General features: G+C 45.9%; 1 protein-coding gene across 1 annotated transcript in view; it reads right to left on the bottom strand.

The window, feature by feature from the left end:
- The window catches only part of GPALPP1 (GPALPP motifs containing 1), a 157,381-nt gene that overhangs the window by 125,918 nt on the left and 5,128 nt on the right, over positions 1 to 26,335 (bottom strand). Inside the window, exons 2-3 of the mRNA XM_078657308.1 lie at positions 6,887 to 7,028; positions 5,758 to 5,850 (exon numbers count right to left, since the gene is read on the bottom strand). Coding sequence (XP_078513434.1) covers positions 5,758 to 5,850; positions 6,887 to 7,028 — 235 coding nt within the window. The remainder of the gene's footprint in view (positions 1 to 5,757; positions 5,851 to 6,886; positions 7,029 to 26,335) is intronic.

Genomic DNA, 26,335 nt, shown 5'->3' with positions numbered 1-26,335 from the left:
CCAAACTCATCTAGAAGAACTTGAAAACAGGTCACATAGAAATAATATACATCTTGGAGATAGCAAAGAATGCAGTGCCTTCTACACATACACGAAGGACCTCTTTAATGTGCTTTTCAAAGCTCCTAAAGCAAAAGATACCTTAGTTGTCAGGACTCACCTGCTGCCCCCAGCAAGATATCAACCACATGCCCTCCTGACATTTTGATGAAGGTGCACTTCTTCCACCAGAAAAAAGAAGCACTGTTTGCAGCAAGAGAATACCACAACTTCACCTTCGATGTCCATATAATTCTCTTTTTCCAGGACCTATCCGTCATCACCCTACAAAAGAGAGAGGTTTTTGGACGATAGTTGAATATTTATCACAAGCATTGGCATTGCCAATAGGTCTCGCTTGTGGGACCTTGTAAGTATTTAGTTTTGCAGCATAATATCCTTGGTGTAACAAGGATATTGTGCTGCAAAACTAAATACTTATAAGGTCCCACAAGCGAGACCTATTGGCTATGCAAATGCTTGTTTTTATTTGCCTCCCCAAGAACTGGATTCTGTGTTATTACTTATTGGTCATAATCAATTAGGGACGTTTTTAGCTGTGGCAGCCTTACATAAATACACTGGCAAAGTTCAGCTCCTATGATTTCTGACAATTAAATTGTTCTGTCACTCCGGGAGCCTCATTGCCTCATTAATCTCAACTTGTCACCCTTGTTTATGCAGGTTATAATAGGCTGTGTGTGTGAGTGAAACGAGATGCTAAAAGCCCTCGGCTCTTTAACTTTTTTGATGAAAGTAAAACTGAAATATTTTCTTGAAAGGGTGAGGTTGAGGTTTATGTCTGCGCGAATGCTTCCCTGGAAAAAAAAGGCCTTTCCCCTTAATTGCTCTGCATTTTGGCGGCGAGGTTCTTAGGCTCGCACTCCTTAATGGGATGAACATTTAAGGGAAGATGCAGGGGAAATATGAGAGCCTGGGACGAACAGGAGAGAAATCAGCTAAGAACAAAGGCACGCCGAGGCCAAGCATCGAGCAGCGCGCCGAGCAAAGCCAGCCCTAGTGCTTGAGATGCGCGCGCCCCACGTTGGCGCTCGGCTTTTGTGTATTTAAAGTACAAACTCTTGCTCTGAACAAAACGGAACCGCTGCTTACGATTCAGAAGACGTGATAAAAAATGCTTCAGTGGTTAACACAATCAGAATGTGTGGTAGCAGCCAGAGAGTGAGGTAACGCAGTCGCTAATCAAAAGGCTGAAGAGGTAATGCGGTTGCAAAACAAACGAACCTTGCCACGGTAAAGAATCACCTCAGGAATTTCTGGTAGTTGACTGCGTCCTGAGAGTAGTAACCCAACTTGGTTAGCCTTTTACCAGGCGTGTGCGAGCGAAAGCATGAGCAGCTCTTGAACTGCTATTTTTTATTTACATATATTTTGTATGTGTTTACATGGCGTATGTCACCCTGGTGTGTTTAAAGCGCTTTATATAATAAAAGAAACAACGTTGTGGTTAAACAGCTTAGTTTTGTTTGTTTGATTGATGCGATGTGATCCAGTTTTCGCCTTTGCAGTTTTGTGCAGCGCTTGTGACAGAATAAATACTCCAGCCAAATAAATAAACAATAACGGTCCAACCATAAATTCACTAAGTCGTGTGATTGGTGGGATCAGGAGGACAAGGAAAGAGAGACGCGGTACGTCACATCAGCACAGTTAAGAGGTGTTTATCGGAAAGAGAACAAATGGAAGCAAATGGTGGGGGTGCGAGGGATGAGGGAACACGGCCTGGGGGAAGCTTGCTGGGGAGGGGGAGGAGAAATGCAAGGAAGGCTGTGTGCCGGCCGGCCATCCAAGAATAATTAGGGGAGGAGAAGCCGAGAAGCCGCAGAGCGCACGCTGGGCGAAGCCCTTTGATGTGCTGTGCGGCAAATGCAATTAGGAGGGAGGGAGGCTGATGCGCGTTCGTGTTTGATCACGTGGTTCACGTGAACTTCATGAAAACGCCAGCAAAAAGCTGGTGGTTTCATGAGGATTTTGGCTACTTGAATTCTCGCTCCGCTCGATGCGCTTACGCGCATCGATAGGTCGCGAGACCTAAAAAACTGCTTACAGACTGTGCCTCCTCTTTCTAGATGGGAAGAAAGAACTGTCCAGATGTTCTTGATAAATAAAGGCAGCCTAATATTGCAACTACCTGAAAAGGCAAACTATTCCAAGGCAAACACCCAGACACTTGCTTGAGAACCATGACCTCGTAATCAGAAAGTGCAGGGACGATTGTGAAAAGGAAAAAGAGGAACAAGAAGCTGACTGCACTCATCACTGAAAGAGGGAAGAAAGAAGCAATAGAACACCTTAGAAAGGTGATCTTATTCCAGTATTCAATGAAGAACTGGGAGTGTTTCAGAAAGAGATGCTGATTCAATGAGACGTCTAAGAAAATGCCAGAGAAGAGGTCTGTTCGTGTCAGGCGAAGAAGTGCCTAAGAGGGAGGGGGGGGGGGGGGGGGGAGTGGCAAGAGGTCATGTACTACTCTTACTTCTAACTACATAGCAATGATCACTCTCCACTTAGGATAAATCAGGTTACAGATGTGAAGCAGGGCCTAATGTCTACATTTAGGATATTGGGATGGTATGTTTTCTACTTGGCGCTTTGTTTATGCTGTCAGTTAGAGTTACATTTCTACAGGGGAATTTATAAGAATGGGTAGGTTATTAATCCTGAGAACACACTACATAAAACAAAAAAAAACCCACACTACCAGCAGATCATTTTTAACCTTCTTTAACAGCTAATCCAAGTGGAAGTGGCCCACCAATGCTCTACAAGATCATAGGTCTAAATTGCCCTACCAATTGAGACACTACACTAATGCTCTTAGGCACATGAAAAGAGATGACATCTTCCTTCAAGAAACACACACTCCTCAAAGAATCAACAATCAACATCCTTTCTGAGACAAAATCTTGTTTCAGCAAAATCCAAAATGAAGGTGTTAGGTATCCTCTTCAGTAACTGAACAAATTTTGCATTACTATCACCCTCAGTTAAAAAGAAGGGTGATGTTCTTAGTAAAAGGCATCGTAAGGGTGAATCCAATATCCTTAGCAGAGATTTATGAACCAAACAAGGGGCAAGAAGAATTAATGAAGGACAAGATGAAAAAAGTCCTAATTCTGGCACAATACCTACTAGAGACTGGAGGGGGCTTGAACCTTATTTTGGAAAAACAATTCAATAAAAATAAACCCATTTAGTAGTGGAATAGTGATGACCTCAAGGGAGGGGAGCCATTGACTCTCCAAATTGTGATTAAAGGAGATGTGGAGATTTTGTCACCATCAATATTTGCATGACTCCGCTGCACACTGATCCTACTTCAGAATTGATAGGTTTCTCCTAGATGGATAGTTCAGCTCCATTTATATCTAACCTGAACAGTGTGCAATCTCTATCTGACCATGCTCCCATAAAATGCGTACTAGAATGGGAGAGTAGGGAACGATGAAAGAACCCAGTGTGGCATCTAGACATGACTCATTACTAATGGACCTGGTGGCTTGGCAGAACATTACACAAATAAAAGAATTGCTCTTCATGGCAAGGAGGATTGTCAACTATCTGTAGCATGGAATGCACTGAAGGCAGTAATATGAGACACACAAATTGTAGAGGCAAGCAAATTTGCACATTTAAACTAGCCTCTATCAAGCAGTGGTATTGGGTGGAAGACAATAAGGCAGGCAGCATGCTTGGAGTGAAACTAAGGTGCACACAAACCCAGAACACTCTATATGCAATACAGGACAGGCAAGGGAACCTGAAAATGAAAGTCCACAAAACTGTCTAGGTATGTTGAGGCTATTATCAAAATCTATGTACGGCTGAGATGCAAACTGCACTTCCATAATAGGCACCTTTAACTACCACCAAACCCAATCACCTCTGAATGGCAAGAAGCCCTACAACAACAGATAGCACGGAAAAGGTAATTACAGCATTGCCTCAGCTCTGGGACCAGAATTGTTTCCCCATCCTTTTATAGGGAATGTTGTCCAAGCCTCCTACACTTATTCACGAGGGTACTAAATTATGCAGCTGATGCAGGAACCATTACCCCTCCATGACAGAGCTAGTAATCTCAGTTATGCTTAAGCCGAGGAATACAAACTAAAGAGTTTGATCCTACCACTCTTACTCAGTCCTCAATGTGGATGCAAAATGTACATCAAAACATTTCCAATAGATTAAAATCTCTAACGCCCTAACTCACTTACTCAGTAGAGGTGGGCTTTACTTTACTTTTAACAAGGCAAATGACAGAGCACACCAAAAAAAGAAAAACATCACACACACATGAAATGATCAATATGGCCCATAAACCAGGGAGGTCAGCATTGTTGAGCTCCACCTCCCTTTATCCGGAAAAGCCTTTAATGTGGTTGTTTGCCACTTTCTCTGAGAAACAATACAGAGGACTAGGAGCTCAAATTACAATTAGGGTACTTGCACAATACATCAACCAGATGGCACATATAGGACTCAAAGGATACATTTGGTGAAAGTTCACATCGATTGAGGAATAAGACCGGGATGCTCATGTACTTTCTTCCTCTCAGCACTTTATCGAAAACCTTAAGGGCAAAGAGTTTGCTGAGAAAACTGACTGAGAGGAGCGTGCTTAGGACTATATGAATTATAAACATCTCTATTCACCGATAACATTCTAGTTTATATGACAAATCCAAAAGAGTCCATGCCAGATCTGATCTCAATACTGCAAAGCTGTAGTAACATATCGGACTAAGATTAAATCCAATATATTGCAAAACATTATTGACCACTATTCCTGTTGAAACATAATCAAGGTTGGAAACACAATACCTATTTACAAAGTGTTTCAAAAACCATAAAATACTTGGGGCTAAACATCGCAACTTTCTTGTCAAGTTCCACATACTGTTGCGAAATATCACTACTGACCCGCAAAAAGGGGATATGTTGGTCCTCTCCTGGCTGGGTAGACTTTGCAATTAAGATCACAATCCTAACCAAAATATTACTCTCATTTCAAACAATTCCCCGAGTGATACCCTGACAGCTCCTAAAACAGATACCAAGCCTATGTGCTAACTTTGTGGGAGGAGAAAATACATTTTGCATTTCAATAAAAACGGTGGCTAGCTTCCCATTAAGCAGGGACCACTTGGGATCCCGAATATCAAGTGATACTAACAGGTGACACGTCTACAGTATTTGTTGGTTGGAATGGTTTAAATCAGAAACAGAAAAGCACTGGTGTTTTAGCTACCATAATTTAGCATGTAGACCACTCTGGGAGATAGCATGGCTCCACCTCAGGAATAGAAGCAAATCCGGTGGAGGTGTAATGTTTTTCTGGCCTTGGTTGCCTAGTCTAATTGTATGATTTCTAATAAACATTTCAAAACTGGAACCTGAGCCTATCTGTAAAGAAATCTAAGGGTAAACGACTTTAGAAGCAGATATTTATGATTGCTATACTTCAAATGTTCTCCTAGCAACAACACCCTCAACAGTGATGTGAGGCACATTAGCTAGTACACTACTATTTTAGAAGTATACTCAACTAAAAGGTAATGTAATTATTTATATGGACTAGGTATTGTTCGAAATAAAAAAAATGTATGTCAATTATAATAATCACAAACCAATATGATTAGCATTAATAACCCTAAATGAGGACTATTAGCACCCCATGGTAAATCCTTGTCATACCGTTCTGGGGACTCTGCCAGCGTTTTAAATCCAGGTGGAAGGGCTGGTCCAAAAAAGCCATCGTCATCGTCTTCATTAGCTATCTCCTGCTTCCTTTAAAATAAAAAAATAAAAATATGAATCATTATACAATTATTAATTTAAACATTAATTGTCATTTCCTCCCTTTATTGAAAACGACAAATGTTGATATGAGAAGTGGCTATTGTACATTGCTAATCTGCACGTTGCTAATCAGAATGAAAGATTAAACCCAGATCTTAGTGACTGGGGGTGAATGTTTGCATTGTGCAGCATTCCATACACCATTTGTTTCTTTTGCTAATCTATTGACAAGGGTACTCAGTTTTAATTTTGCATAAGCTATCACCGATTTTACGTGATCTATGAGGTCACTCTTTTTATTCAATTCAAAATTTAATATATCCAAGTGAGAAATAAACTCTAAAAAAAATATCGTATGTAATCACCAGACTAATCCAACAAGACTGTTGACAACCTTGGAGATACAGAGAAAACGTAACAAGACCAAAACCAATAAAACATTGATCTCAGTACTGCTGAGAAACAGATTCCATTAATTTTCATTCGGTGACAAAATACATTTTCCTTACGACACTTTGTACTTTTTTCTGCCTTCACAGTCTCAAAATACTTAGCCAGGGTTATAGCAATCATTATACATTTCTCATCTTTTTATTTGTAAGATATAACGAGTTCAGTTCCTTTTAGTTGAATTCTGCTTTTGAAATATTTTAGAAGTGTTCTTTTATTTGTTTATATATCACAACATGCATTCAGTGGCAACAGCCATGTAGTGCGAGGATTGATGTGGTTGAGAATGTTCAACAAACTAATTTAACTCATCTGTGTTCTCGAGTCTGGATAAGCATCTGCAACTCACATGAAACATTCAGACATAACCTTCTTTACTGGATATAGTCACCCTGTTTAAAAGACAAGGCACTCCATTTCCAAACTTTTTTTTTGCCTCAAGGGAACAGAATGACGATTTATGTTTTTTGTTTTATTACTCATTCCAGAACTGAGTCGGATGATACAAAATCTTTGTTTGTACTAAATGACATTTTCAATCATTATCACAACCTTTTGTCATGAATAGACTAACCTGCGTTTTAGACCAGGCCCATTTTCACCATCAGAGTTTTGACTGCCTTCTTCACGTAGAGGAGAACAATCTTCCCCACTATCATCTGATGTTCCTGAGCTGTGACTGGGTTTAAAGCCAGGAGGCAAAGCAGGCCCTGAAACTGCAAAAGTTCCAAGTTAAGACATATATATCCTTTTAAAGACGATGGTTAAAGGCATATTCTAATTTAGTAAATATCATGAAAATTGTCCCCATATAAAGCAGTTAGGTTTACTGGTCCACTTGTAAATCTCAATTTCAAGTTTTAGATGTTAAGTGGCAATTACCTACTATATATATTTTAAATATTCTAAAAAACAATCTATCTTGATCATTCTGCAATTGTTCAGCAGAAAGCTTTAGCTTGTGTCGTTATTTTATTCCATTAAGAATTTACACATTTCAACATTTTCAAAAAGGTTAAAAACCAAATGTTAAAAACCCTGCAGTAAGTATTAGAGATGGTGTTGCCTACTCAAACATTGACGTACAGAATATGTGGTAACACCCTGCGTGTCCACCTGTTATGTGAGGGGGTGGGTAGAGGGAGATTTTCAGATTTATTGTTTGAGGTGTTTCCATGATGTCATGTAAGTGAATTCGTACTGTGCATTTTTCACTGTTGGAATACTAATACCATTTCACTGAACCAAAAAAAATACCTGCAGCGTACACTGACTGAATCTACCTCATACGCAAAATGACTATTTGATAAAAAGTTAAAACGTGAAAACTAACAAGCATTAATCTTAAAGAGCTCTTCTTTTACACAGTAGGAAAAGGGCAAAAGGAATGCAACTTGAACCAGATCATGAGTGGAAGCATGCCTGCTTCAAATATTATCCACAATCCGCAGTCCATCTTGAATTTAAAATGTACAAAAAAGGAAGAAAAACATCGTATTATCATACAGTTTGAAGACGTTAAAACGTGCATACAATTCAGTAATATCCAATACAGTCACTGATGTCAGTACTGTTAATGATGAACCAAGAGCATACAATTTGGCCAATACAGTTATAGCTATAGGACAGGAACACTCATGCGAGTTATAGGTAAACAGACAAAAAAATAAAATTTGTTGTAAAGACTACATACGATTTTCACAGTCAACACTTCCTGGGCCCAAAGGGGCAGGCGGTGCCCGAAAAGGTAAGAAAGAGACACTTAGGAGCTGGTATCTTACTGGAGATTAAAGTGTCGGTGACCCTCTCCTCAGGAGCCACCCTGCAGCTCCCAACCCTAGAAGTTTCTGGCCCAATGATGGTGTAAGGTAGGAAAGCAGCCACATTTAGATTAACATGTTGGACTCTGTGTGCACAGAGCTTAGTGTGTGTGGGAAATGGCTCAAGTCGAGTATTTGTGTAAACATAAAACAGATCACCATATTTCTACCACTTTTAACATTTCGAAATTGCAAAATGCAAGAATGCTGTGAGGAAAAGAGCACTGAGTTTCAGAGATTTCAAATCACCAACCATGCAAAGTGTGAGTCGCACATTCAGTGCTGTGTTTACCTTTTGCATTGGGCTGCTTGCAGTTTTACATGCACTATTATAAAAGTCTGGCTTAGTCTAGATCTGAAATAACGTGCTCTTTGTCTATCTTGGCTTTTTCAAGTTTTAAATAGGTCAAGCTGCACCCAAACTAACTAGGTGTCAGTTCCATCCACTGTGCTATGTTAACAAGGAGCTTAACAAGAACAGCATGTCTGGACATTTTCTGGATCCTCCAGAACAAAGTCTGTGAATATTTGGCTTGCTAGACCCCTGGCACTAAGGACTTGGTCAACGCGCCAACACGAGACAGAAGACAGTTTGACTGTAACTCCCTTAGCTCATTGAGCTAAACTGGAGTCATATGTGCTTCAGGTAACAATCAATTATTTAAAAAAATCACAGGGATAATTAGTACAATCCAAATCCTCTTTCATACTAGAAAGCCACACAAGAACACCAGGAAACATTAGTTATATTTTAATTCGAAGGGGTTAAAGACTAATTCGAGTTTCGAAGATGGTTCAGGCTTTCATACCAGCTTCAAACAGTAAGCCTTCTGTTCAGTATAATAGTGTAGTCATAGTCTACTATGCTCTTCTTCACTAGAAGGCAGTTTGATAAGTACGCCAAGGGAAGGCTAATTGTGCCTCTTGGTAGTTGTCCAAAGGGGATGATGGACGGAGTGTTGAGCATTGCAAGCACTCACCCCCAGTCAACTGATCTGGGTTTAATCCATCGTCATTCTTTAGCTCACTCCGCAACCCCAGGTCAGACATGCCATATGCAAATCAGTCTGACCCTGTGCCTCATGGGAACAGTCCAGCCCGAACTGCATATGGTCATTTCCGGTCCAGGGAAGACAGTGCTTGCAATGTTCAACACTCCGTCCATCAACCCCTTTGGTTTTGTCTTGGAAGTTTTCAGCCTCTTTGGCCTGCCTCGTCTCAGTCATCAAGCACAAATGTCCCCCTCTAGCTCTTCACATTCTGTTCCTAACTTATATAACATTATCTAGTCATTTTTGAAACTTTTAGCAGGAGTAATCAACAGAACAGACCAGATACATGATGCCAACTTGACAGACTGTGCCCTGGGTCCCTGCCAATCAGGCTCCCAGGGCCTTTGTTCTTTCCAAAAACTGGACCTTTGTCTCCAGAATTGGCACACCTCTGGGTCACATGTAAATCCCTTGTAAATGTTCCCAGGGCCTTGTGACCAGAGAGGGCCTTCGAGGACGGTAGCATGTATTGTGCTACCCTCAGATACCCCTCACCTTGAAACCCATACACTGCCATTGCAGGCTGCGTCTTTTGGTGCAGATCAAACTGAAGAGTCAACATGGCACACATACCTGTGTAAAATTTGCTGAAAAAAGTCTGAAGCACACCCTTAATTCACCACACATTTTGTTCATCATATTATAATCCAGTTTGGCGTGCATGCACTCTTATGCGCGCCGTTCCCTGGCGCAAATTTAACATTGCATCAAAACATTGCGACACGCGGTTGTCATGCCCCAGATGAGTTGCACAGCCTTGTACACATTTGAGAAACATATTCACTCCATTTTTAATCCATTTTCATCCGTCACGTCAAAGAAATGAAGTTCAAAAGTTTTCAGCATTTTAGTTGCTCAGGAATTGCCCATCTGGGGCTATTGACAGGCATGTAAACAAGCTCCATTCCTCCAATACATTTGAATAACCCAATGCATTTCGCTCTGATTTCGACCTTCCTCAGGGATATCTAAAATTAATAAAAAATGACCATCAGCTCCACTCATTTTTAAACAATATTAGTGCTCCAAAATTAATAAAAACCCCAAAATTGTGTCTACAACGTAACTTTTTAAATCAGTCATAATGAACCACCAACATAGTGTCCAAATCATACCTCCCGTGTTTGAGTGGAAACCAACTCTGTGATCATTCATTATGAACCAAACAAATATTGCCCATTCATTACTATAAATCCCAAGTTCACCTTCCCTCTAAGCCATCCCCATTATTTACCTCCACCATAACACCTCCCCATGTCAAAGTAACCATAGAGTCACTTATAATCCATCCCTCGATCCCACCATCGTTTGACCCCACGGCTGTACCGCTCATCTTACTCCCCCTCCAACACCCCAGTTTGTACCTCCAATCATATGGTTATTAACAGCCTGTACAACCATCAAGTTAAAACGCCATCAAATCCAAAAGTCATAGCTTCATACCCTTAATCACAATCTTCCAGGTTTTTTAGCCCACCTGTGCGCACTTTGTGACGTCATTCCTACGCCCGCATCCGTAAATCTCACGCATGATGCGTGTATTACCCATGCTTAAAGAAACAAAACAAAACATTCCTGCTTGTGAGCGAAACTATTCCCAAGTAAATGAATGAATTAAATTCCACATTCGTGAATAAACTCGCATCATGGTGTGGTATAATGCATCATTTTTCAATGTCATTTCCTTATTGATGACAAATTGTATAGATAATCTCAGACGTGACCATGTAACTTCTTCCTGAGAATCGTGCCTTTTTCCTTGGGTGCTTACATGGTCGGAACGGAATGGAATATAATTCACTGAAAAAAGTCTGAAGCACATCCTTAGTTCACCACACTTTTGTTAATCATATTTTAATCCAGTTTGGCGTGCATGCCCTCTTATGTGCTCCGTTCCTTGGCGCAAATTTAACATTACATCAAACATTGCGATACGTGGTTGTCGTGCCCCAGAAGAGTTGCACAGCCTTGTACACATTTGAGAAACATTCATTTCTTTGACGTGACGGATGGAAATGGATTAAAAATGGAAATAAAATTGGATGAACTTTGGTAATACTATGGTGTACGAGTAAATATGTTTCTCAAATGTGTACAAGGCTGTACAACTCTTCTGGGGCACGACAACCGCGTGTCGCAATGTTTTGATGCAATGTTAAATTTGCGCCAAGGAACGGAGCGTATAAGAGTGCATGCAGGCCAAACTGGATTATAATATGATGAACAAAATGTGTAGTGAACTAAGGGTGTGCTTCAGACTTTTTTCAGTTAATTATAATACATTCTGTTCCGACCCTGCAAGCACCCAAGGAAATAGACACGATTCTCAGGAAGAAGTTACATCGTCAGGTCGGAGATTATCCATACAATTTGTCATCAATAAGGAAATGACATTGAAAAATGATGCATTATACCACATCATGATGCAAGTTTATTCACAAATGTGGAATTGAATTCATTCATTTACTTGGGAATAGTTTCGCTCACAAGCAGGAATGTTTTGTTTTGTTTCTTTAAGCATGGGTAATACACGCATCACGCGTAAGATTTACGGGGGCGGGCTATAGGGAATCACTTCACAAAGTGCGCACCGGTGGGGAAGGTAACGCCTGGCTAAAAAACAGGAAGATTGTGATTACGGGTTTGAAGCTACGACGTTTGGATTTGATGGCGTTTTAACTTGATGGTTGTACAGGCCGTTAATAACCATATGATTGGAGGTACAAACTGGGGTGTTGGGGGGATTAAGATGAGCGGTACAGCCGTGGAGTCAAACGATGGGGAGATCGAGGGATGGAATATAAGTGCCACTATGGTTACTTTGACATGGGGAGGTCTATGGTGGAGGTAAATAATGGGGATGGCTTAGAGGGAAGGTGAACTTGGGATGTATAGTAATGAAAGGGCATCATTTGTTTGGTTCATAACGAATGATCACAGATTTGGTTTGCACTCAAACACGGGAGGTATGATTTGGACACTACGTTTGTGGTTCATTATGATTGATTTAAACAGTTACGTTGTAGACAAATTGGGGGTTTTGATTAATTTTGGAGCACTAACATTGTTTAAAAACGAGTGGGGCTGATGGTCATTTTTTAATCATTTTAGATCCCCCTGAGGAAGGTCTAAATCAGAGCAAAATGCATTGGGTTATTCAAATGTATCAGAGGAATGGAGCTTGTTTACATGCCTGTGAATAGGCCCGGATGGGCAATTCCTGAGCAACTAAAATGCTGAAAACTTTTGAACTTCATTTCGTTGACGTGACGGATGAAAATGGATTAAAAATGGAAATAAAATTGGATGAACTTTGGTAATACTATGGAGTACGAGTGAATTACGTTTCTCAAATGTGTACAAGTCTGTACAACTCTTTTGGGGCACGACAACCGCGTGTCGCAATGTTTTGACACATCCCTGTGTGCCATGCCCACCAACACTGCCTGTGGGATGGGTAAGTCACCCTTCTATAATGCCTTATAGCCCTAAAGGCAGGGTGCACCATACCACCGGAGCAAGCATAGCTGAATGAGCAATATGCCCCTACAGTCTCTGTTCCATTCGCAGACATTGTAAGTGCCGTTAAGCCATTTTGAGTGAGGCTGGGAGTTTGTCAACTGCACAGCTCCGTGATGGCTTTACTGAGGACTGGAAAGGTTGGTACCAAACTTCTCAGCTCATTAAACCCACATTGATGCCAGTTCTTGGATTTAATGCAAAATGCACTCAGGAGGATATCTTAAACATGCCCCCTGAAAACCGACCAGCTCTGGCGTGGTTCCTGACAGGATACCAGCCATCTACCACCACCAGTCAGGTTTCCTGGACCCCTAGGTAGAGAGCCCTACACTCTCAGGGTCCTTAAACAAAGCACATCCTGGGCAGAGGTGTCAGGTCTCCTCCCCCAGGATGGGCAGGGTCCATGAAGGAGAAGCTTTAAAGGCTGGCTGGCTTTATTAGCTATCCCCAGCCTCTGCTGCTCTCAGCATCTGGCTCCCACCTGTTCTGACCCCCACGTTGGGCTGGAGAATCAGCGGGAAAACATAGGAAGAAAGGGAGGTGTGCCCACTTTGGCCAACCCCACTCCTCAGGTGGGAGAGGCGAAGTGAAGCCCATATCTGGGTCCACTCAATCTTGAAGATGAGAGGACTCCCCCAATCAGGATGAGGTGTATGCCCCCTCCCACTGGTGGGTGGCATAAGGAGTGGCGTAGACACTCCAGGGAAGGGACCCATTAGTCCAGACCTGCACTCACCTGTAACACCCCTAAATTTAGTATTAGGGGCATCCTGAACCTTGCTCCTTAGATTAGATGACCTAAGAAGAAGGACCGAAGAGCCATGCAGCAGTGGAGAAGACAATGACTGACTTGGCCCCAGCCCTTCCGGCCTCTCTCTTCTTTCAGCTACCCTGATTTAAGAAACCGGTGTGGCCTGCAGCCAGTATCCTCAAGAACTCCGGAGAACCTGTGCTGTGTTTGGCAGAGACACCTGTCTCCAGTGGATAGTGGATTTGTCCAGCAAAGAAACCAACAACAGTCACCGGATCCGCAACACTGAACCCCTTTGCACCAGACACCGGCGGTCCAAGTTCGAGTGTCTCACCTCTCCTGTGAAGTCTCCCTGGCGATCTAGACCTTGTCTGCATTGGTGGCTGGCCTATCCACGACCGTGACTGGAACCAGCTGAGAAAACCAGACACCAAAAAGTACCCCTGGATCTTCCGCCCCGACCTTGGGGAGCTCAGAAGTTGGTGCCCAATGACTCCCAGCTATCCAACTTACCTGTCCAGCTGTTGGTTGCCTTCGTCTAGCCTTCTGGTCTAAGCCTGCAGCCTCATTCCAAAACTGACGACCTCCATTGGAAAGCACTGGGCGCCCAACGCTGACTTGCACCCTGCACCAGTCCGCCCCAGTGCCGCTGGTGGTGTAGTTTTGGTGCCCCCCTCCCTGCTCACTGCAACCCCCCTGGCATTTGCTTTAAGATTGGACAATACCTACTTGCAAACCGTGCCTCTTTGAGGTATTTCCCGGCTCCATTGGATAACATTGGGCCCAGTGACCTCTGCACCTGGCCGCCCCAGTGCCGCTGGTGGTGCAGTAACTACCTGGTCTTGAACCTTGGCCTGTGTTGTCCTAAACCCCCAAACCCTCCCGAAGTAAGTCAAGTACTTATCTGCAAATTGTTTAACATTGTTTTCCTCCATAGGATTCCATTGTAAGACTATAGGTTGCAATTAACTGTCTTACTGCATCACTGCCAAAGCCTACCACTGTACTTTATTGACATTTGCATAAAACATTGCTAAAACTGTAAAGTATATAACTGCATTTACAAAACATTATTACATTCTTGAACAGTATTACTACTTTTTAAGCACTGTGAAACTTACCTGCACTAAGTGATTCTTGGTTCTATTAATAAAACAACAAAGTAACCACTTTTTATACAAAACAAATGGTCTGGATTTAGTCTTGGAGTGTGTGATATCATTCCACGCCTGAGTGGGTATAATAAATGCTTAACACTACCCTCTTATAAGGCTAACTGCTCAACACAGCTAGCACTAAATTAAGAAGAGTAAGGTATAACCTACTTTAACAACTGCCATACCTTTGGGGACCAACTGGAATCTCGGCACACTAAACATCTTTTTGGTATAGAATATAGAGAGCCAGCTTCCTACACTTTAAATGATAATTGTAAACAAGAAATGTGATAATCACTTTTCATGAAACTTTGCCATAACTCATTAAGTATTTTAGATCATAAAAGGCAATTCAGGGGTGTGTGGCTTATGAGCTGAAACAAGATGGCGGCGGACCGACAAGCTCAGTTTCCTCACGGAGCTTTCAAATCAGTTTTTGGCTGCTTTGAGACAATGCCCAGTGCTCCCCAAGCTGTTCTCATGCTGTTTGATGGTGAGGCGTTCCTGTGAGCCGACGGGAGCATCTAGTGTCTCGTCCTTTCACTGCTGCAGCCACGACGAAGATTTCTCTTCACACACAAGTAGCCGCCATTTTGGCAGAGCGCCGCTCGTTTCACTGTTCTAAGCTCTAGTAATGTTCATAACGCTTGGGTGAGCCTGCTTTTACTTCACTCACCAATATTTCTACATATTTGGCCAGTTATGCTCTTGTACTGGTAATCCTGAACCAATACCATTTCTGCTGGCTTTATGATATGTCATTTTTTCTTGAGGACTTCTAAATTATGGTGCTTCATCTCTAACCTGCTTTGAGCCTAATCCCCTAGCTCACATATTATGATGCACTGTTGTGAAGCCTAATGACATTGTGGTATTGTGATCTTGGTGCACGCGCTCCTTATGTGTCGGAGCCAGAAAACATGCAGGAGCGATCACATAAGTCGTGGGGCGTTCTCTCAGGAATTGTCTTCAGCTCACTGTTGCCTTGCATGTTTGTAAGCCAGTGGGAATTATCATAATCTCTCTGTTCCACAACCTGCTATGTAGACGTGTCCCTGCCACATATAATCAATTGCCTTTTTCCACATTATAGTGTGTGAATTCCTGCGCAAATATACTGAACTTCCTTTTACCAGTCACCTATTATATGGGTAGGCTCTCTACTTCTAACAAGCTCTCTCATCGACCAGTGCACGTCATTAAGATGGCCAGCGACCCTCTCAATCTTACTAAAACATCGTCCTCAGGTACTAAATCTAAAAGAGCCAAAAATGATGCTTCATCTCTGATCCAGTCCTCTCCTAATCCGGTCTTTGATACCATTCTAGACGAAGTACGTGCCCTTAAACCGTTCTTGAACACTACCAATTAAAAACTGCAACAAATTGAAGACCGCTGGATCACTATGAAAAGCAAAATGCTCGAAATGGAACAGCGCGTGGGCCACTTTCAGGACATGGCTACTAAAATACCCATGCTGGAACAAGAAATTCAGAAGCTCAAGCTCCACACTGAAGACCTTGAAAATAGCAATAGAAGGAATAATCTTTGTCTCTATGGTCTCCCAGAGAATGTTGAAGACATTTTTACCTGATCTTCTCAATCTACAGTCCTCTGCTCCTCTTAATATTCAGCGGGCACATCGCTTAGGTCGTCTTCAACCGCAATCTACCAGACATCGTGGTATTTTAATGCTCTTCTAGGACTTCACCGAGCTCATGCGCGTCTTAAAATCTGCCAGAGAAAAACGTCGCCTTGTTTGGTCTGGTCATAAAAAAATTATTTCTCAGGATAATGCCACTGCAACCATTACTAGGAGTAAACAGTTCCTAGCTCTTCGTCCTCAACTGAGATCTCTGAACATCCGCTATGCTATACTACATCCCTGCAAAATTACTCGCTCGTATGAAGATCCGCCTAAATTAAAATTGTTTTTGCAAACCATCACCAAGCTACCTATGGACACAAATACGCAATGTCCTTAAATTTTTATATTGATAATATTGCATGGTTTCTTGTTCCCTGTTATTCTGTTTAATTCTGTTCTTTAATATGGTTTATATGGCCTGTATTTCTCTACTCTATTTCTATTTTCTCCCTCCATTGTTGTTCTTGCTTCTAGATGCCGACATGCCTGGTTCTTATTTCTTTGTCTCTTTAGTTCAGATATGGCTTTATGTCCTTGTTCTGTCCCTTTTTCTCCTCATCTCCTTTACTCTTCTTTTATTCTCTATTCTCTCTGTTCTCCTTTCCTTTCTTGTTTCCCTTTTCTATCTTCCTTTTCCTGCTTCTATAATGCATGAGTGTCTATTTGTTTTTTTTCTTATTTACTATTCTGATAGTACCTTCATGGTTTTTTTTTTAAAACAACATTTTATTGGGTTTTTCCCCCACACAGCATATAACAGCAATTGCATGACCCACCCTGTCTAACCCCCTTAAGGAAACCCCCCTGGTACCAAGTTCAGGACAAGGGTCAGGATGAGAAACAGTGCAGGTCCATGAGTCCTAATAAAATGACTCTCAGTGTATCCCCGGTAAATAAAATAAACGCATCCCCCAACTGCCCACCCTCCTCCCTGGATCCCATCATTGATGTCCGCAGTCGATTACATTTGTGGTAGTGTGTGTGCACAGGAGCTGTTAATGAGTGCTCAATGTAGTATGCCTGTCCTGCCTCAGGGATGGTCTTATAGAGTGTCGCTACTCTGCTAGTTCGTCGTGTGCATCATAGTTGCGCAGTGATTGCACTAAAGCATCCCATGCCTGTGCTGCTTCTAACGCCTTGTCATTGCTCTGTCTTCGTGCATTTTAAAATCTCAGCACGCTTTCGCCATTAGCCCATTTAAGAAACTCGTTTCTCCACCTGGTGCCACTAGGTCCTACCGCTGCCTTCCAGTGCCGTGTGATTTCTCGCTTTGCCAGTATGAGTCCCATATCTATAAACTTACTGGTGATCTTGTTCCTGGGGGTATGGGGAAACCAGTGTAGGACACCCACCGCCATATCAAACACCAACCCCCTTTCTGTTACCGTGTTAAGAGTGTCACCACCCCCTTCCAATAGAGCGCCAGGTTGGGGCACGTCCAAAGCATATGACCTAACTCCACTCCCAACTCCGCACAGCGAGGACATGCTGCAGTGTCCACATGAAAGTATTGTTTGATCTTTCCTGGCGTTAAATACGCCCGGTGAAGGATATAGTAATGTACCAGTTGGAATCTGGCGTTGCGCGTGCTTTTCCAGGCCCTCCTCAGTATCTGAGCCCACGTCATTTCGGGGATATCGTTCCCTATATCAGTTTCCCATTTGAGCTACAGCGCCTCTAGCGGTGGCAGCCCCTCATTGATCATTCTGGAATAAAGGCAAGTGACCGCCTTGAAAGTCCCCGCCGCCATCATGACATATTGGCAAGCCATTGTCGTCTTTGGTTCTGTTGGTCCCTCCTTCCAGTGCCTCTGTATTGCTCGCGTCAGTGCTGCATCTAGTAGGAAGTCACCCCCTGGTAGGTCGAATCGCTCTTGAAGCATCAGATAAGGTAACAACGTTCCATCTTCAAATAAATCGCCTATCACCTGGATTCCCGCCTCCTACCAGTTTCGGAGCTGTGACCAATCGCCACCATGGGGTAGCGCTGTCAGCATCCCCAGTGGAATTTCGGGGGCGTATGGGTGGAGTACTTTTGCTCTGCGTTGCGATCGATTCCAGCACAACCTGATCGTTTTTTTGGTCGAGCCTGTCCCATTCCGCAGGAATGGATAGGATCGAATTCAAGTGCTCGATCGTCTAGTGAAACCACTGGCGTTTCTTCACAGTGCATGTGAGGTCACGTGGCCACAAAGCGGGTCACGTGACCACACAAGCACGAGCATCTCCGTAATCCGCCTGCCCCCACCAGGCTCGCATTCCCGCCCCCTCACCAGGCCGCACATCTGCCTGCCACACTTCTCCTCCCCTAATTATGTGGCCGGCCATACTTAGTTTCCTGGCCGCTTCCCGGCCGCTCTTGTTTTTCTTTGTTGGCCTCCCTCTGCTAAGTGTTCTGTTTACTTAGCTTCTGCAGCTTTATTTGCGTGTTTTGTGTAATCACCTTGTGCCGTCACTCCCCACCCACTCATCCCTCCCTCCACACTACTTGCCTGTCCGAACCACCTCTACAAGATCGCCGAGATAGCAGTTTTTTTTAATGTATATTTGCACGCTTCTGCAGCTTTATTTGCGTGTTTTGTGTAATCACCTTGTGCCGTCACTCCCCACCCACTCATCCCTCCCTCCACACTACTTGCCTGTCCGAACCACCTCTACAAGATCGCCGAGATTGCAGTTTTTTTTATGTATATTTGCACGAGCATCTCCGTAATCCGCCTGCCCCCACCAGGCTCGCATTCCCGCCCCCTCACCAGGCCGCACATCTGCCTGCCACACTTCTCCTCCCCTAATTATGTGGCCGGCCGTACTTAGTTTCCTGGCCGCTTCCCGGCCGCTCTTGTTTTTCTTTGTTGGCCTCCCTCTGCTAAGTGTTCTGTTTACTTAGCTTCTGCAGCTTTATTTGCGTGTATTGTGTAATCACCTTGTGCCGTCACTCCCCACCCACTCATCCCTCCCTCCACACTACTTGCCTGTCCTAACCACCTCTACAAGATCGCCGAGATTGCAGTTTTTTTTATGTATATTTGCACGAGCATCTCCGTAATCCGCCTGCCCCCACCAGGCTCGCATTCCCGCCCCCTCACCAGGCCGCACATCTGCCTGCCACACTTCTCCTCCCCTAATTATGTGGCCGGCCGTACTTAGTTTCCTGGCCGCTTCCCGGCCGCTCTTGTTTTTCTTTGTTGGCCTCCCTCTGCTAAGTGTTCTGTTTACTTAGCTTCTGCAGCTTTATTTGCGTGTTTTGTGTAATCACCTTGTGCCGTCACTCCCCACCCACTCATCCCTCCCTCCACACTACTTGCCTGTCCGAACCACCTCTACAAGATCGCCGAGATTGCAGTTTTTTTTAATGTATATTTTTACATTTATATAGAGCAGGCAGGGGGCAAAAATAAGTGATTTGCCAAAATGTACAACATACTGAGCCGACGCCCACCAGCTCCCGACTCAGCTGGAATGGAGGTTACAGTCCCAAAGGCCTCATTAATTAGCCGTGCCCCTCTCCCCCCACCCCTCATCCGTCCCACACCACTATTTGCCTGTGCCACCACCCCTACAAGATCTCTGCTTTTTTGTTTTAATTTTCAAATGGACATTTATATAACTTGGACAGGCAGGAGAATAAGTGCTATGCCAAAATGTTCAACATATCGAGCCGAGGCTCGAACATGGAACCACAGCTCTCAAGTCAGCAGCTAGCAGGACGGTTACAGTGCAAAAGGCCTCCCTGATTGGCTATATCCTCTCTCCCCACCCCCTCATCCCTCCCACAACACTAATTGACTACCCCTACAAGAATGCTGCATTTTGTTTCTCATGTACATTTTTACTTTTATACAGAACGGGCAAGGGGCAGACTAAGTGATTTGGCAAAATTTAAAACATATTTAGGCAACGCTGAGGCTCGAACACGGAAGGCTTCACTGATTGGCTGTGCTCCCCCCATCCCGCCCATATCACTACTTATTTTCTTTTCGTATTTACTTTGTAGCTGGTGGTGACGGTCCCCGCAGGAGAATTTGCATAATTGCTGACTTTTCCTTTAGAAGAACAGGAAACGTGAGAGGGCTCGCCTGGACCAGGGCTTATCTTGTCTATTCTGTGACTTGAAATAGAAGCCCTGAACGTAATCATGTAGAGGAATCTTTTGCTGTGATAACGGTACCTGTGCTGACTGCCAAGCAGTGCAAGTGCAAGCTATGACATACATCCACTTCACTCCAAACAAAAACACATAGGTAAAAGACAGTCATTTTCAAGGTCAATAGCTCCAACTCTACCAAATGCGAGACCTATTGCATTGCAAATGCTTGTTCTTCCTGCGTGAGGTCTCGAAGGTCCAATTTTTGCTGGAGCGCTATGAAGGAAAGGACATGGCGAGGCATACCCGTATCCCTCCTTTGTTCCGGACCTCAGAATTCTCGTGCTTTTCTTGCGTGTATATCTGTAGCTGGGCAGCGAGATAGTATAGTTCGAAATCGGGTACCGCCAATCCTCCCTCTGATTTGGGTCTTAATAGGGTGGTCATAGCCACTCTTCTTCGTCCCGCTCCCCAAAGAAAGGATACCATCACGGACTTCAGGAGTCGGAAGGTTGCAGCGGGGATCCATACTGGTAGCGTCCTGAAATAATAAAGGAGCCTCGGGAGCGCCACCTTTTTTAGCAAGGCTATGCGGCGTGCCACTGACAGTGGGAGAGTGGCCCAAAAGGACGTGCTGCTCTTCAGCGCTCTCAGACTGCGGTTGATGTTACCCTCTAATAAATTAGTTGGCGTATGATAGATGTGCACGCCCAAGTATTTCAGGCATCTGGGCTCCCATCGAACTTCTCTGATCGTATAGGGTTGGGTTTCCCCCTGATGTACAGGAAACAAGCACGTTTTGGACCAGTTCACCTTCAGTCCGGATATCTCACCGAAGAGCGTTAGTAGGGTCTTCGCGCTCTGCATTGCTTCGTCAGTGTCTTCGAGAAAAAGTAGGAGGTCATCGGCGTATAGCGAGATGTATTGCTGTCCAGTTCGGCTGCGCAACCCCGAAAGTGGCGACCAGTTCGAATCGTCATCGCAAAAGGCTCCACCGCCAGGGCAAACAGCAATGGAGACAGTGAGCATCCCTGTCTCGTTCGTCTCTCAACTGGGTATTGTGATGATATTTGCACGCCTGTTTTAACTCTAGCCACCGCTGAGGTGTAAACGACCGATGTCCAGCGCAGGTAGTCATCTCCCGCTCCGAAGCGCCGCAGCACTGCATAGAGGTACTCCCATTCGAGGCTGTCAAACGCCTTCTCTATGTCCACCGATAAGACCATCGGGTGGCGGTGTTCATGATGGTCGCTCTCTAATAGGCGTAACAATCGGCGTATATTCGTGGTCGTATTGCGCGTTGGAATAAATCCGGCCTGGTCTTCGTGGACCAGTGTAGTCATGTGTTCCAACAGTCGAGACGCTAAGATGCTGCTCAGTATTTTGTAATCCGCAGCTAGCATCGACAGTGGCCTGTACGATGCTGTGTCTCTGCTCTCCCTCCCCGGCTTCAGTAATGGTATCACCAGAGCTTCTCTCATAGAGTGTGGCAACCGTCCCAGTTGTTTCGCTTCTTTATAGACCTCAAGCAGTCTGGGTGCTAAAAGGTCAACATATTTTCCGTAGAATTCTATGGGTAGTCCGTCTAGGCCCGGGGTTTTATTGCGCACCATACGCTTGATGGCACTACGTATCTCCCCGAGCTCGATGTCTCTGCCCAGATCCTTCCAGAAAGAAATCTATGGCGGTGGAGCTATCCGTCAGCGTCCGTTTATATAGGGTTTCATAGTAATCCGTTAAGCACTGCAGAATCTCGGGTTGGGTATAGACTTCCTCTCCTTTCAACAACTATGCGCTGTTGGCAATGGTGCTCCAATGCATTTCGGGCTGGGGTCGCCAGCATCACTAGTCGAAGTAAGCCGAACATCATGGAGACTTTCATGTACCCGCTTTGAAACGCTTCGCTTCTGCGAACACCGAAGTTGATTTTCAGATCACAGCTCCTTGAGAAAGGGCGACCCCAGCCCGAAATGCATTGGAGCACCATTGCCAACAGCGCATAGTTGTTGAAAAGATTTGAATCATATGAAATGTGAAATGAATGTGATGAACTGAATCTATATTCATTAAAATCTAAATGAAACATTAATAAATCAATTCATAAATCAAGAGGAGTCTGTCTTATATGACGAACCGGAGGGAGTGCCCATCGCTGGGATGTGCACACAAGTCGTGTGCCCACGTTGTTGATTTAACCTTGAAGGCGTCCCACTCCGTCGCTCTTGTCTTGGTTGTGCCGGTATTGTCCTCAAAGTATTGAGTAATCCCCTCCTCCAGCGCAGCTTGAAAGAGAGGGTCCTCCAACGTTTCAGGGCGTAGCCTCCAGGTGGGGACGCACGAGACACTAGGAGACCATTGCAGAGCAATTAGCAGAGGGTTATGGTCGGATATTGTTCTCGCTAGGTATTCAGTCTTCAGGATTACCGGCGGCAATATTGGGGAGCATAATACGGCGTCCAACCGTACATGGAGTTCGTGCATGCCAGAGAAATAGGAATAATCTCGGGTCTGTGGGTGTTGTGCGCGCCAGGCATCTATAAGTCCCCACCGAGTTTGCCATTCCTGTCTACCTCTAGCTACGCGGTGCGTCGGAGAATCTGCCAAAGAAGGTGTGACCTATCAAGAGAAACATCCAGGACTGAGTTGAAATCCCCTCCCAGTATGGCCGGCCCCACAAGGAATTGCGCTAAGGACCCGGATAACTTTGCCAGGAAGGCCACTTGATCTACATTTGGTGCGTATATACTGCAAAAGGTAATGTCCCTGCCCCGTAATTTTCCAGCTATTGCCACGAACCTCCCCTCCGGGTCTATGATTTGCCTGGTGAGCTGAAAAGGGACTCCAGCCCTGATCCAAATTAGAGCCCTCCTGGCGAACGCTGAGTATGTGGTGTTGAATACTTGGCCCCTCCATCTACGCTGCAATGCTATCCCTTCCGTCTTTGTCAGGTGTGTTTCCTGCAGTAAGGCGAACTGTACCCCCCTCCTTTGTAGGTAGGCATGAACTTTATGACGTCGTGACATGGTGTGTAGTCCCCTCACATTCCAGGTTATACATTTCACATTGGCCTGTTCACCCATTGTCCCACAATGTCCTGTGCAGTCCACCCCCGCTTCTCCCCAAGAGCCCTAAGTGTGGTAAGTCATCGACATCAATGATGAGCCCTCCCTCCAACATCCCAGAACTTCCCATGCCCCCCACCCTTCCTAGAACAGGGCCTAGCATTTTCCATCTAGCTCCCGTCCAAACATCCCCAAATAACAACATTTGTCTAAACCCAACAGTAGCCACTGTGGGTATGCCTTAAGGGCAGTAAGGGGGGGTCGGTCGCCAACGGGTAGCCACCCAAGCTCCAGGCCCCCTATCGTATGACCGAGCATTAGGTAAGAAGCATTCAGCAGCCACCCACCTCCCATAATCAAACATACACTCCCTCCCGAGAACAGGAAAATCGCCCCATCAAAGTCCATATACTGAACATATACAGCTCACCGGGTGCCTCTAGCCCTCGTCTAGTATTCCTTCTGCCGTCGCTGGAGTGACCGCAGGAAAAGGCACACTGTCCGTCTCAGACCGCTCAGTGTCCGAATGATCATCACCTTTTTCCGATCCCGCTTCTGTCCGTGACGGGGACCCCGGTCGTCCCGCTAGCTCATTCATCGCTTACAGCACTCCCTGCCATTCTGCTGCCGTTTCCGAAAGTGAGGGCCTCCTTACCCCTCTTCGCCTGCTACGAAGTCGGCTCAACTTCCGTTGCGGCAGTCCCACAAAGTCCAGCCGCGGTCGAAGGGCAAGGACATCCTTGCCGGATTTGTACAGTTCAAGCCAGGCGCAGGCATCATCTGGTGTGTCAAAGAACCTAGTGGTATCGTCTACTATCACGCGCAGCCTGGCTGGGAAGAGCAAGGAATATTGGAGTCCTTCTGCTTTCAATTCTCTTTTGACTGCCAGAAAAGAGGTCCGTCGGCGCTGCGCTTCGTAAGTATAAACCGGAAAAATGTTAACTTTGCTGTTCTCCACCTGATACGGGCCATTAGTTCGTGCATTCTGGAGCAGCCGATCTCTGTCCCGGTAGTGCAGCAGTCTAGCCACCACTGGGCGCGGGGGACGACCTTGTTGTGGTGGTTTGGCTGGGACCCTATGTGCTCGCTCTAGTGTGTAGAAAGAGGACAGGCCTTCCGGCGCCACCACCTTCTGAAGCCATTCTTCCAGGTAGCGAACCATGTCTCGGCCCTCCACATTCTCCGGTAGGCCTACTATTCGGATGTTGTTCCGACGATTGCGCCCTTCTGCCTCCTCAGCCCTTCTCTCCAGCGCGTCCATACGATCCAGCACATTGGCCATTGTGGATGTAAGATCTTTCTGCGCCGGTGCCAAGGTTTGGACAGTGGTCTCCATCAGCTTAACTCTGTCTGCCAATTTGCCATGATCGGCTCGTAGAAGTCCCAGTCCTGAAGCCACCTGTGCGATGTCTTGCTGCAACGCCGTGCGGGTATCCGCTATTGGTGTCAGGATTTGGTCCAGTTGCAAATGTAGTTGGGGGGTCCCGCGAGTGGCCGGGGTCAGGGTGATCTCCTTTGTCCGACGTCTCGGTGTCGGACGCGGGCTGAGCACCACCCTTGGTTCCTTTGGGCTTCCCCATGACAGTGCTGAGTTGTCTGTCGCACCTGCACCGAGCAGGGAGATTCTGCCCAGGGCACGGGCGCTCTACCCAACCAACACTCCTGGGTCGTGGTCCAATAACCGTTCATGGTGCTATCGAGGCGCACCCCCCGTTTTCGTCTCCTAAAACTGTGTGGCGTAGCGTCCCCAGAAAGCAGCAGGCTAGGTCTCACTCCCACCGGTTGCTACCGCTGCCAGGCAGGTCGAGCCGCGTCTCAGCAGGTCCGTTTGGTGTAGGGAATTGTCCAGCCCTGCATTTAGGCTCAGCAATGAGTTCTCCGTTGGCGCAACTTCCCCCACGGGATCGCCCCCCCCCCCGCAGGCCCAAGTCGCGTGCACCCTCGAGGCTCTGCCCAGCAGTTCGTTCTTACGTACCACAGTCTTCGTGAAGGCCTTGTCACGCCGGAACACGTAGTGCGCTCCTACCCCGGGGGTCCAGGAGTAGGCCAGAGGCCGTGCGCCCAGGGGGGGGAGGCGGCGATGGAGCCACTGTGTGCACAATTGGGTGTCCCGGTGCCCAGTTCACGGCTCTTCCTAACGGAATTCCACCGCTGTGCGAGCAGGAGATACTCCTCCAGTGCGTCCGGTCGCAGCCACGGGCGTTTCGAGGACCGCGTCGCGTTCCGCCCCGCTGCGCGACGGCAGACAGGGCACACGGGGCAGCGTTTGGTGTCCCGCTCCTGATGGTCAGGCAACTCCAGCAGTCACTCACGGACGCCCCGACCCACAGCCGCGCCCGCCCCACCAGGTCGCAGGGCCTCAGGCGCCGTACGCACCCCCGGCGGCGGGCCCCATGCCACAATCCTCTCCGGCTGGTCAGGGGGAGGCCCCACCTGTGCGGCGAGGAACTCCTCCGGTGCGATCACTCAGCAGGCCAGGGCATCCCAGCAGTCACTCCAGGGGGACCACGGAGGTGGTGTATGGTGGTTCCCTGCTCATATCTCTGCCGGCCTCGTCCCGGCCCCAGCCGGGGCCCGACGCAGTAATCCCAGCTCACAACGCACCTCGTTTTGACCATCTGCCGGGCGGGGGGGGGGGGGGGGGGGGGGGGGGGGGGGGGGGACTATGGCTCCCGTCTCCTCCCGTCGTCCTGCCCCACAAGTCCCCGAGTGCTTCAGATATTGGACAATCAGTCCCTCGGCAACGGCACTTTGATTTTTAAATTAACAGGCCTAGGCCTTCATGCTAGACGGGACCCGGTGGGAAGGGTCCAGCCGCTCCGCACTCCGGCCGATCACTCTTCGTGCCGCAGCGTGTCCGCCGGTTCCGATCCTCCGCTCCTCAGTAAGCGGCTCTTTGAGTAGCGGCCCCTTGCCACGCCCGGCGCG

This window comes from Lissotriton helveticus, chromosome 8, assembly GCF_964261635.1.
Source record: "Lissotriton helveticus chromosome 8, aLisHel1.1, whole genome shotgun sequence".
Lineage (NCBI taxonomy): Eukaryota > Metazoa > Chordata > Amphibia > Caudata > Salamandridae > Lissotriton > Lissotriton helveticus.
Note: the sequence above shows the minus strand (reverse complement) of the source record. Positions and strands in the feature narration are given on the sequence as shown.